Source organism: Neltuma alba, unplaced genomic scaffold (genome assembly GCF_004799145.2).
Source record: "Neltuma alba isolate B1F8T4 unplaced genomic scaffold, ASM479914v2 tig00006419_pilon, whole genome shotgun sequence".
Classification (NCBI taxonomy): Eukaryota; Viridiplantae; Streptophyta; class Magnoliopsida; order Fabales; family Fabaceae; genus Neltuma; species Neltuma alba.
The window spans coordinates 135,201-147,843 of record NW_021634459.1 but is presented as its reverse complement, the minus strand read 5'-3'; the positions used below and the strand labels follow the sequence as shown (position 1 = coordinate 147,843).

At 31.6% G+C, this 12,643-nt stretch overlaps 1 protein-coding gene across 2 annotated transcripts; it reads left to right on the top strand.

Annotated features, from left to right (window-relative positions):
• The first annotated feature begins 1,990 nt into the window (after positions 1-1,990).
• LOC114750363 (transcription factor TRY-like) lies at positions 1,991-4,330 on the top strand. Of its 2 annotated transcripts, none has more exons than XM_028938945.1 (3): positions 1,991-2,142; positions 2,674-2,761; positions 4,032-4,330. In XM_028938945.1, the coding sequence occupies exons 1-3, from the start codon at positions 2,085-2,087 to the stop codon at positions 4,144-4,146; spliced, it is 261 nt and encodes an 86-aa protein (XP_028794778.1). In that variant the 5' UTR covers positions 1,991-2,084; the 3' UTR covers positions 4,147-4,330. The 2 variants fall into 2 exon arrangements, with proteins under 2 accessions (XP_028794778.1, XP_028794780.1); XM_028938947.1 differs by having other exon boundaries at positions 2,084-2,142; positions 2,654-2,761.
• The last annotated feature ends 8,313 nt before the right edge of the window (positions 4,331-12,643 follow it).

The window sequence follows — 12,643 nt, the reverse complement described above, 5'->3', positions numbered from 1 at the left end:
ATGTTAGCTAGGCTGGTGCAGCTATTACAATGAGGTTGTTCGTATCAGCATTAGCTTCTAGGTTATATTCGTGTAAATGCAGAAGCTCATAAACATTTACCTTTATGTGAGGTAAGGCTAAATCAATTTACCTTTATATATCCCTTGCATATATTAACGTAGGGACTTAATTAATCATATATAACTAATTCACTTTCAAGAGTATTATAGCAACTAACTCAACTATCGCTAACTAACATGACTTTGACGCATTAATTACTCATTCCCAATATTCCCGGCGCTCAAAAAAAAAAATGAATGATTCAAATAAGTGTGTTTAATTTATAACAGATTTTTAACGTCGAAAATCAATGGACTTTATAATTGAGTCGAAATTGGGTACCAGCTGAGCGCCCAATATAAATTGTTGACTGTTTAATTAGGAAATGAATGACACGTTAATTTTATTTTTTTTAACCAGCGCACACTAATGTTTACATGTAATACAATGAACATCATACATATAACAAGAGAAATAACATAGGGCGTTTGTTGGAATCTTGTTGTCTCCATTTGACTTGTTCCTCATTATTTCTTTCAGCACCCCTTCATGCTTGTCATTGCATTTATCGCAGCAAATATATTTATTCTCACTAATCCTAAATATAAGAATTAATAAAAGGATTAAATTTGGTTTTAAACATAAGACCCTAAAATATTTTTTTCCAAATTCTTCCAAATAATTTGCACATATTAAAAAAATTATCAATGAGGTAGTTTTTAACATAAATAATAATAAAGAAGTCACTTTAGAGAAACTAACAATACGACGTAAACACAGTGGTGTGGATAAACTATCAAAAGTTGGCAAAAAAAAAAAAAAAAAAGATAAAACATCAAAAGCTCGTGGGGGCCACCAAGCACTATGCGGTGGATCAATTCAACAAAAGTGCTCAACTTTTTTTTGTCTTTATATTATTCATTTCCTTATTATCCGTCTCCTCTGTCTTTATTTGTATTCGGGACTCTTCCCCGGTCTCTATCTCCTGTTGCTTGGATGGCACCTCTCAATAGTCTCCGACTATTCCCTTTAATTTCCTACAATAATTTTGACCACCCCCCCTTTCTCTCTCAGATCATTCAATTGGTGTGTTTTCATATTTCGTGTTTTGTGACAACGGACGCACGAAGAGCTCAGTTGCTACTTGGCTTATCGATTCAAGTTCGTTAGTTTGTTCTATAATAACATACTACCTCCGGTTCTAATTATAAGAGTCAATTGACTAATTTGAAAAAATTACAGAAGTAAGTTGAGTTAATTATTTGTCCTAAATAGGTGTTGTCTTTCCTAAAATATCCTTATTAATCAAATGTATTGATTAGAACTATCATTGTTAGAAGCGCTATTTTAAAAAAAAATACGTAAATATAAGAGAAAAAGTAGATTGAGGTCTTATATTTAGAATCAAAATAAAAATCAAATAGGGTCTTATATTAAGGACCGGAGGTAGTATTATATAACAGATGACTGATCATGTTTAGTTAGATCATAGCGTTTATATGATACACACACACATGTATACGTACGTGCCAAACGAAATTTTCAAATGCTTGCCTATCATTACATGCGATAAGTTATAATCCGCTTCTTATGTTTCCATTCTAAATATTTCAATTAATATATATAATTCATTAATTTTTGTAAATTATAAAATAAACTCGTGAATGGGAAATCTCAATAGAAATTACACTTTCATTTTCCGAACATCTATCTCTGTGGCAGTTGACGGTAGTTGAACCCCTCCCCCCCAAATAAAAAACGTACATTTACGCTGCACTAATTTTAAGCTGGCATTTCCTAGGGCCAACGTGGCGCCAGCATAGCCGCAGATGTAATCAACGGCTAGCAGTCTGCCAGGTGGCCAAGAAGAAACGGCAGTCAAGCCTCTGAAGCGCCGTTGTTCTAAGCCCTCGAGATTAAACTTTTCCCGAAGGTCTCTCGACTGAAAAGCCTGTACCTAAGCTCTTTATTATTCTGCTTCTTTAAATCGCAAGCCCTCTTTTCAATTCTTCTCTTAATTAGCTAGCCACTTCTGGAAGGTTCCATGGACAAACAGCGAAGAAGGCAGCACGAGGCTACTGCCTCTGGGTCTGACTATGAAGGTCAAATTCATTCCATCTCTTTCCATCACTATATATATATATATATATATGGATTAATAACAAGCCAAGTTAATTTCTGGTTTTCTTCGTTATTTTCTTAAACTCAGTTGTCACTTATTCTACTGACCACACCATTAATCTCCTTTATTCTAAAGCTCGCGAACTATTTCCTTAAAGTTTCAGATCTGAGCGACATCGACCGGCAGAGGTTGTCTTGTTAATTCCCGTTATTTCAGACTGTTCTTCTTTATGTTAAACTGATCAGCTTTCACTTTGTCTATTTCTAATGCTTTGCGGTTCCAGATCTGAGAGACTTTGTGCATGCAGATCTGATCCTGCTCTTTCACTGTTTTCCATCATACTTTATCAACTCTCACCCAATGATTTCAACTTTGTTAGGTCGAAAATAGTTTTTGAAGAAGATTACACATTTCTGTGTCTGCAGTCATAGCAGGCTTTTCGGTTTTAGGCTTTAGGCTTCAGCCACCTGATATGTCGACCTATGTTTTAGTATGCTGCATGTAATTGCAGAGGTGAGCAGTATCGAGTGGGAGTTCATAAACATGTCAGAGGAGGAAGAAGATCTCATCCGCAGAATGTACAAACTCGTTGGAGACAGGTAAATTAAAGCTAGCTTTGTTCCATCTTCAATATCAAAGTAGTGCTTTATTCCAGTTATATATATATATATATATATATATATATATATCATCATCATCATCATCACTGGCCACTGCAAAAAACTATTGGTCGTGCTAAAATATTATATTGCTTCCTTTCTTGCGGTGGCAAACATAGTTTTGTCTCGTCTTCTATCTTAATCTATTATTCTCTTTGCTTGTTCTTCCAGTGGCAAGGGTATGGAAGGACCCTTTTCACTCATGTATAGGATCGAACCATATCTGAATATTATGATGACAAAATATCAGAAAATACTCCAAAAATTTTAATTCTCTGGCGATTCAAGTCGATCCCAATTTAAGGAAAAAAACCGTTGATTGCTTTGATTACTCAATTTTCGTCTCCATTATTTTCTCTTTCTGGGTAGCTAGCTATTTCTCTGAGATATATGCGTATTTTCAAAAGATTTTGTTTATGAACTTGTATGAATTACTTATATTTCATTAGACGTGCTTAAAATACGTATTTCCGAGTAAATAAGTTGTAATAATTCTTCGTGTGGCATGATGAAATAGATTCCATGTCCTCGCGTTACATTTCTTTGTGGGAGTCTATTATTGATTGTGTTCAAGTGTGAACTCATTAAAAATTTGAAAAAGATATATAATCCAAACTGCAGGTAATTTTATTCGAAGCTGTTGTATAAAAATTTGCAAATATAATATATTCTATTCAAAATTTATTATAAAAAATTCAAAATATTATATATTAATTGAAATCATCAAATCAAATTTTAAAAGACGATGTTATTAATTACTATTTGGTAACCTGGCCTTTTGCAGTTACGTACACATCATAGGGGGCCTCAGGTGTTGCGGTGATATTTATATATGTCAGTTAATTATAATTATATGACATTGAATGATTGTGATTATATTCCGGCCGGACAGAAAAACAGGAATCGACATTATTTTAATATAGTAAGATACGATGATAGATTTACTATTAAAAATATATTGTGCCCTAGAAATCCGCACACTCCTCTCTCTCTCTCTCTCTCTCTCTCTCCATAAATTTATATATATTTTTATTTCTTTATTTGTGAAGCACAAGGGGCCATCCCATGAAGCACCATCAAAAGGTTGATAACGAAAGTTATTATCGCCTTTTAATCTTTCCATGTGTGTGTATTATTCTGTGTCTTTTCCTTCTGTTTTATTTTATTTCTTTTTAATTTTTGGGAGTGACACATTAATTTTGGTTCCCAGATGGGGTCTGATAGCTGGTAGAATCCCGGGTCGAAAAGCTGAAGAGATCGAGAGGTTTTGGATTATGAAGCATGCCCAAGTGTTTGCCAGCAGAAGAGAGAATCTTGGCTCATAATGAAATCCTAAAGCCATCATCATTTCACTCTCTCTTGATTTCTTATAATGACCAGAAAATAACTACTAAAAGGTTTCAAAAATAAGAAGTTGTGATTTTCTATGTGAGAATAGAACTTGTTATTACGTGCTGCTTTGTTATTATTGAAACCTTTTAATAATTATATTTCTTTTTTAAGATTTTATAGCAATTTTTCCTATAATTAGCTCTTTTACTGTCCTTTTAATTTAATTATCGTTATTTTTTATGGTTAGTGTCATTATTATTGCTGTCTTCACAAGTTCCATGCCCGCATCATTATTTGACATTTGGCTAGCTAATAATCGTATATACTTTTTTGAGAAATTAAGCCTCACTATTATGTATTATATATAATTCCAATCTAAATACGGTAGGTTGACTGGAGCTTTACAACGTAAATGATCACCAGGGACTTTTTCCTGAGATTTTTTAAAATATGATGTTCTAAGTTCAAATCTTCCGTGGAGAGCAGTGGACGTGGGAGTTATGATTTTTTTTAAAAAAAAAAAGTAAGCAAAGGTTGAGAGGCAGCAGCTCTCTATGATTATGATAAAAGGAATTACTTTAATTTACTTTTCCAATACATATATATAAATATATTGAAGATGGTAATCCCTCTTTTATTCGTGGGAAAAAAATCCTACTTATTGTTCAAAATTAGAAATCTAGAATCCCAAGTTTTTACACTGTAACTTTCTCGTCCATTCCGTGAAAATAATACTCCTCTGATCTTTAATATAAGATATAATTATTGAGTTGATTTTGGTCCTAAATATGAGATCTATTTTTTTTAAATTTATCAATTTTTTCTAAATTACCCCTATGGATACTCCCTCAACCGCAATCAAGTAAAAGAGGGAGGTAGAATATTAAGGAAGATGATTATAATGTTTTAGGAAAAACATGTCATATTTTTTACAATTAACTAACTAACCTAACTTTTTTAATATAGTCAAATTAGTTAAATAGGTCTTATATTAAGGACCGGATGAGTATTTTATAAAAATGAGGCATATATAGTTATCATTTCCTTTGCTTAGCAACAATTTATGAACAACCCACGCAGGCACGGCTTTCTTTATTTAATTTTATGATTCACTTGATTAAATTGATGGAAAAGAAATCATTCTTAATTATTACTTAATCCTTTTTTATGTATATAATCTCTTTTAAAGTATGACCTGAGAGTCATTTTGATCCATGAAATATCATATGAACAACTTTTTTTCATTATTTACACCAAACCAGACATATATTTAACTTTAAGGGAAAAAATTAGAAAAAATCATTTTACTGGTACTTTTACCCTGTATCAATTTTTAAGTTTGATATCTACACTTTTCTGAGTTAATTAAATATTTTAACTTTACTTTATTAGCATCATCAGTCTTTGTGACTTTGATATGTACAGCACTGCTAACGATACCGATAAAGTAAAATTAAAATATTTAATTAAAAGGAGAAAATGTGTATATATAGAGGTGAGAAATGAGTTTCACTTTAAAAAAAGAAAACAAGAAAAGAAATAAAAGGAGACGCAGGCGCGTACTGATGAGTCCGATTCGGAATCTTTTCTCTTTCGTCTTCTTTTTTTTTTTTAATCCTTAAATTAATATTTTAACGGCTCAGATTTAACTCCTTTTCGAAACAAATAAATTACAAATTATATACTAGTATGTTAAGATTTAATTCTAATGATTTGTAAATACACTAAATATTTTTTAAATTTTTTTATAAATAGTTTATAAAAACTTAAAATATGAATCGCTAAAATATGTTAATCTAATTATTAGAAATTAAAAAAAAAAATGAATGAGTCACGACTCACGAGAGTGAGATCCAGCACTGCTAGGCTCATCGTCAAACTGTTTCGTCGAAATAATAATAAATAGGAAAATTAAAAACAGTTCAGTGAGATCTAATCTAAGCAGGAGCACATACTTTTGTTTTGTCTGTTGTCAGCTAGTTGTGTTCACTTCTGACACGCACTCCATTTTTATAATCATAAATGATCTGTTACGTGGCGTCTGACACAACATAACTTAATTTATACAAATTTAAAAACTTAACAGATATTAATTTTTTTTAAAAAAATATTTTTAGAACCATAGAGTCTTGAACGAGGTTGAAAACCCAAGGAAGAGGACGCCACGTGGGGTCATCCCAGAAGAAACTAGTGTGGGTGGTCTTGATGTCTTTGGGCTTTCCCTTTGTTCATAAATGGGCTCATTGACTCATACATGGGCTCCCCTTAACATTATTTAAATGCTGCTCCGTTTTAGAGAATTTTTTTTTTGGTTAATTCGAAAAAGCAGAACTTGCTGCCTCCGATGATGTCGATACACGTATGGATCATCATAAAGGTAAACCCGTGAAAGTGACTTTTGGTATTTACTTTTTCGACTTTTCCCCCTCCTCCGTTTATTTTCCAAAAACACACGCTTCCCTCTTTTTCTTCTCATGGTCATGGCATGTAGGAGTACAGCACCATTATTGTCTTTTTCGAGAACGACGCCAGAAATATGTTTTCTTTTATATCGTACAGTATTTATCATTATGTCACCATGACCCTATTATTATACAATAATATTTATTGTTAGTACTTCAATTCCTTTCTATTAAATATCTTAAATAAATTTTCAGCAAATTACATAATTTATAAATCAGTGTTAGTGTTATTCAATTTTCTCAGACTCACTGTATCATGCAGTAAATGAAATACACGTTTGAACGGTTGACGAGGGCGAGGCAGGAGAAGGAGATGGGGGGTTGTGTGAATAATAAAAGCCGCAAACAAACGCGGCTGGCTGTTTGGAATATGATGAGTCCTGCTTCCTGTTTTGGAATCATTATTATTTAAGTTACATACATAAATTCAAGAATTTATCGAATTGTTTATATGATAGCACAATCTACAGGATTTATTATCATATTTTTAATATTAAAACGTATAAAATCTAACTGCATTTAGCGTGGAACCACGTAGCATTATTTATGACTGAACAAAATATTTATCAAAACAAAAATTGGTTTGCGTGTTAGTTACTGTCAGATGGAGTGAAGGAGTGAAGGAGGGCGTAGAATGATTCCACGCGGCGGCACTGTGGGCGGTAGATAGAGAGGCGTCGTTTCACACCGTGACCTCACCGCCGGACAGCCCTCTTCCCAATCAATAACGGCCCAAAAGTATCTGTCCCCCCTCCCTCCCTCCCTCCCGGCCTTGTCTCTTTTTCGCCCTTTTCCTATTCTTTTGGCTTCCTTTTCGGGTTGCATCTTTTCTTTCATCTTCCAACTAAACCATTATTTTAAATAATTTAAGTGTATTAAAAATATTAGTTAAATTAAATTATATAATATTTTTTAGAACATCCTAACTATTTTTTTTTTTATTTTCTCTCTCTGGTTGTTCTCTAAAATTATATAATTATTGTTTTAGGTTTAACTCGTCGTGTCTATTTAAATATTGTTGTAAATCCTGTATTTTGATTATACATAAATAAAACATGTTGAATTAGTTAAAGCCGATTTGAATGTTGTTTGATTATGGCCAAATTAGAACAAATGAATCTAACTAGAATTTAGTCCAGCTAGTAATTCCAATTCCAAAATATCATAACATCTGATCCTTAATATAAAAACTAGTTAGTTAATTTGAGTGGATTAAGAAAACTAGTTAAATTAGTTATTTGTAATAAATATGTGTTATTTTTTTTCTAAAATATCCTTACTGATTAGGTGTATCAACTAAAATTACTATTATTATAAAAACTACTATAAAAAACTACGGGTGATGTCATTCTAGATAGGGTTTTGGCCGAAAGGGGGAAAAAATCTTCCAAAAAGACGTAAGGTGTGGTAGAAGAAAGAAATGGGCGTGGTCATTGGTTTCAATTATAATGGGGGCAATTAAAATAAATAACCTTGTCACTTTTCCAAATTTCCACACGAAGGATTTTGATTCTTTTGTACGATTGCTAATCTTCCATTGACATTATGACCTTGGCCCCCAATCAATTAACTTGGTCTTTTGTTGGCCAGATAATTTTCTTCAGTGACATGATAGCTTCATATGGGATGAATCAAAACGTTGGTTGAATCACTCGGATCGGACAAAGCAAGAGCAGATGAAGACCACACATAGAAACAGTTCAGTTCTATTTGAGTGTCTTAATTGGGTTTTGCAATCGTAAACTTTAAAATATGTAATCAGTCACATTTTCAATCATTATCGTGATTCCACGGAAATATTATGTTGACATATATAAATTATTTCATTTCATCAAAAACAATTCTATGTGAATTACAGCTCAATAACTTATTAATCAATTTATATTTAAAAATACACATCTTAACATCTATTTGTTTTTTTGGCTATAAATGCAGGTGCTTTGGAGGTCACGCATTAAATGTAAGTACTTTTTTCGCATTGTAAGAACATGTATAAATCATGGAATCGTAATCTACTTGAGTTCAATTCACAAATAAAAGAATTGCGACAAATTCGTCTTTCAAAAACAAATTGATGTATAAGGTTTCCAATGTCACCAACGTTTTATTTGAGCTTCTAAATAATATCATTGTACTCTTTAAAAAATTCAGAAAGCCTTCGTTTAATTTAATTAAAAATATAAATAAGCCACTATCAATGTAGTGATGTACTTACCACGCACACTAACCTGCATTATTTTCTGGTTAAATTTTATTAAAAAAAATTAGGATTTCGATCCTCTCCTCATCCTTCTTCTTCATTATCTTTTCCTTGTTATATTCTCAACACTGGATTAAAAAAAATCAAAAGTTTAATAAATTTAAATTAATAAAATTTGATCTAAATAATTCATAACCATGTACTACTGAGAAATAACAAATAATTTTATAAAATGCTTAATCTCCACCACTCTTTTTTTTTTCCAGTTAACGATAGGGATCGGATAAAAATGAAAAGAAGATCCAAGATCTGAAAATTATAGTTGAAGGGAATCAGTCATGTGGACATAATAGTTGATGATCTTATTCTTGTTCTGCTTATCTCCATTTTGAAAGAATTAGACCACATATTTATGTAACCAAAATCGGTCATATCATTTGAATATCATTTAAAGCTATTGATTCAAAGGTGACTGCTTTTCTTTTTAATTTGTTTTTGTTGTTGACACCACCAAAGAATGGTGATTTCGTTGAAGCCCCATCTTCCACGTGATTCACATTTGCTTTGCCATATGAAGTTTTATAGTAGTTCTTTTTTTTTTTTTGGGGTCAAAAGAAGCTTTTGATGTTTGTCCCTTGGAAATCATCCTGTGAAGCTGTGGGTAGCTCTTTAATTTCAGCATTTATATTTGTTTATATTTTTATTAATCTATCATGCTCAAATTCCACATCTTATTGATGCTAAAATTCATAGGGTATACTATATTGCTTCACACTTAGACTAGCTTCATGATTACCTTCCCAACAATATTATAGTGCGTGGAGCTGTATTATTCATTTAAGTAAGTAGCCTAGCTAGCTAGCTAGCTAACTAGTGAATCAAACAAATGAAACCAAACTGCTCCAGAGAGGCGCTGCCCCATAGGCAATATAACTATGTACAAGTGGCCTTTTCATAATCATTCCAGTTTAGGTACCCGCATGGATTTCTATATATATATAATTATATATACACACATGTGCGCATTTTTCAATAGAAGAACAAACTAGAAAGTTGACACTACGACGAGTGTCATATATTAAAACATATTAGGTGGAAATACTTATAATAAATAGAGATATTTTTTTAAAACATATTAAAAATTTCTAAAACAAAATAAATTGGAGTCTTATATTTAAGATTATCAACTAGTTTTTATAATTAGATCGAAGATAGAATTATATAAGAGTGTGTTGACTTGTTTTCTCCAAAAAAAAAAAAACCAAAGGATGTCAAATAAAATAGGACTGTTGACGGGCAAACACCATACCCTATCTTGACCATTTTTATTCTCCCGAATTTGGTATTTAGTTTAATGTTACAAACTATAAAAAAAAAAAGATGCTTATTATTTATAGTACATGATAAATGTCCTAATCCAAAGCAAACGCTATAGTGTTTGTACATTGAATTTAGAGTGTTGGGTCGAGACTCAAGGATTCAAAAGTTATATCCCACGTAACAGTTAGTCAAATCATAAGAACGTGAACAGCCCCCCCGGGGGGCGGAAACCCCAAAAAAGAAGGGTTGGAATCTCATTATTATTGAGGTAAGAAATAAGAATTTTGTTGGGGTTAAAACCCTTTTTAAACTGTGAGACCTACTTTGGCATTGGTAATTAGTTCCGACTTTTGACCTCACTCACATGCGCTTCCTTTTACATAAAAAGATGGGGTTCTTACTTTTAGCATCAATGAAGGGTTACAAGGATGCCATGTCGCCAACCAAAAGTAATCTGATTAGTAAGTATGCGATACAAACCTTAAATGGGCATGGGTTTAACTTTTTTAAGGAGCAAGTGGGCATACATAATTAACTTTTACACATAGAAAGTACAGATATTCGATACCTTTTGTATGGATAGAATACTGACACTCTGATCTAAGTTCTTACAGATTTTTCCCCAATTTTCCTATTTATTATTTACAATCATTTTTTGAATTATGAATTTGACCTTGACTTATAAAGCATTACAACCTAATTTATCTAAATTTTACTCCCTTTGGTCCTTTTTAAGAGGAGATTTTAAGAGAGTTCTCGTATTCCTCTTTGTAAGAAACAACAGCCTCTTATTTGAGGTGTTTAATTATTACAATTTTTTTTACCAGTACAATTTTTCTTTTGTACATTTATGAATGAGATTATTTAGAAGAAACAACAAGTATCCATTTTCAAAGATAATTAATATCTTTTTTCCTCCTAAAATCCGTTATTCAAGAGTACATTAAAACTACTCACCTCCCTTCATTGACATGGTCCATTCTTCATGCATTTAAAGATCAGAAGAGAATAGTTCAAGTCTTGAGTATCTTAACGGGCGTACGTAAAGTAAAAATGCCTTATATCTACAATGGAGGAAATAGCAGTAACCCATCAGCTACGCAAGTGAAGGTATCTTTTAAGAGAAGTTCACAGTTCATCATATAGTTATCATAATTAATCCTGAGTTCTGACCATATATAACTGTATTTATAAATCATGATAAATTAGTCATATATACGTATATAATTGTCGCTTGTTAAAAAACAGCAAAAGCTGGAACTGCAAAAGCACTATTGAGAGATACGGCAACCAGTAGTGTCACTTTCAGTGTCGCTTAGTGGGATTATTAATTATTGGAAGAATTCAAAACGGAGAAAGTAAGGAGGAAGAGGAAGAGGAAGGAGGGAGGAATATTCAAAGTTTCTTCCGCGTTGATGCTCTGCCTTTAATTAATTAATCCCTTTATCGTTCAATATCACGTGCCCCTTTCCATTGTCCTTTCTTTCTTTCTTTGAATCATTCTCCCACTTCATTCCCCTTTTATACTCTCTTAATTTAATTTGTTCTCTCTAACAAATGATGACTTGCTAAGAATTGATCTATTTATTATGTACTTTTGTTCTTTTGTGTATAGCCCATTTGTCTTTGAAACTTTTCATATGATAACTTAGGAACTGGATTTAAAAATCAATAAATAAATAAATTTGGACCAATTTATTATGTCTTTTATTTACATATGCGATGATAAAAACTGAATAGAGGTTATCCAAATTTAGTCTAAACTATATCTACACATTAAAAATGAGAGAGCAGAGAAGAATATATATTGACATGAAGTAAAATGAATATAAAGGGCTTATCATAGATTTTGCTCATTACTATATACCCTCTCCTGTCTTTAATATAAGATCTAGCTAGTTTAATATTTAATTTGATTCTAAATATAAGATCCTAATCTATTTTGTTTCCCATGTTTATTTATTTTTTTATGTAGCCTTTTGTAGTAATTGTATTTATTAAAGTTTCCATCAAATGGTTATTTTAAGCAATATACATAATTAACAAGTGTATTTTAGAAAAGATAACACATATTTGTTATAAATAACAAACTTAACAAACTTTTTTAATCTATTTAAATTAGTCAACTAATTTTTGTAATAAGAACCCGAGATAGTATTTTATATGTCAATGATATTAATTATTATATACTCTTTTAATTCTAGTTATAAGGTAGAGAGAAAATTTTTTTATCCTATTTATAAGCCATATCATTAAATTTTTAATACAAATATATTATTTTGCCATCCATTTAAATTGTGCAGATTGCTATATACTCCCTCCGTTCCTTATTATAAGAGACATTTGATGCTTATAGCATGTTCCTATATATAAGAGACACTTACAAGTTGTCTCTACTTTTTTTGTGTTGATTTACTATTTTATTCATATTTATTATCTCCAACTCACACTCTCCCTCCCTCCCACTTCTCTTTCTTTTAATAATTTAATTGTTCTCTCTCATGCTCT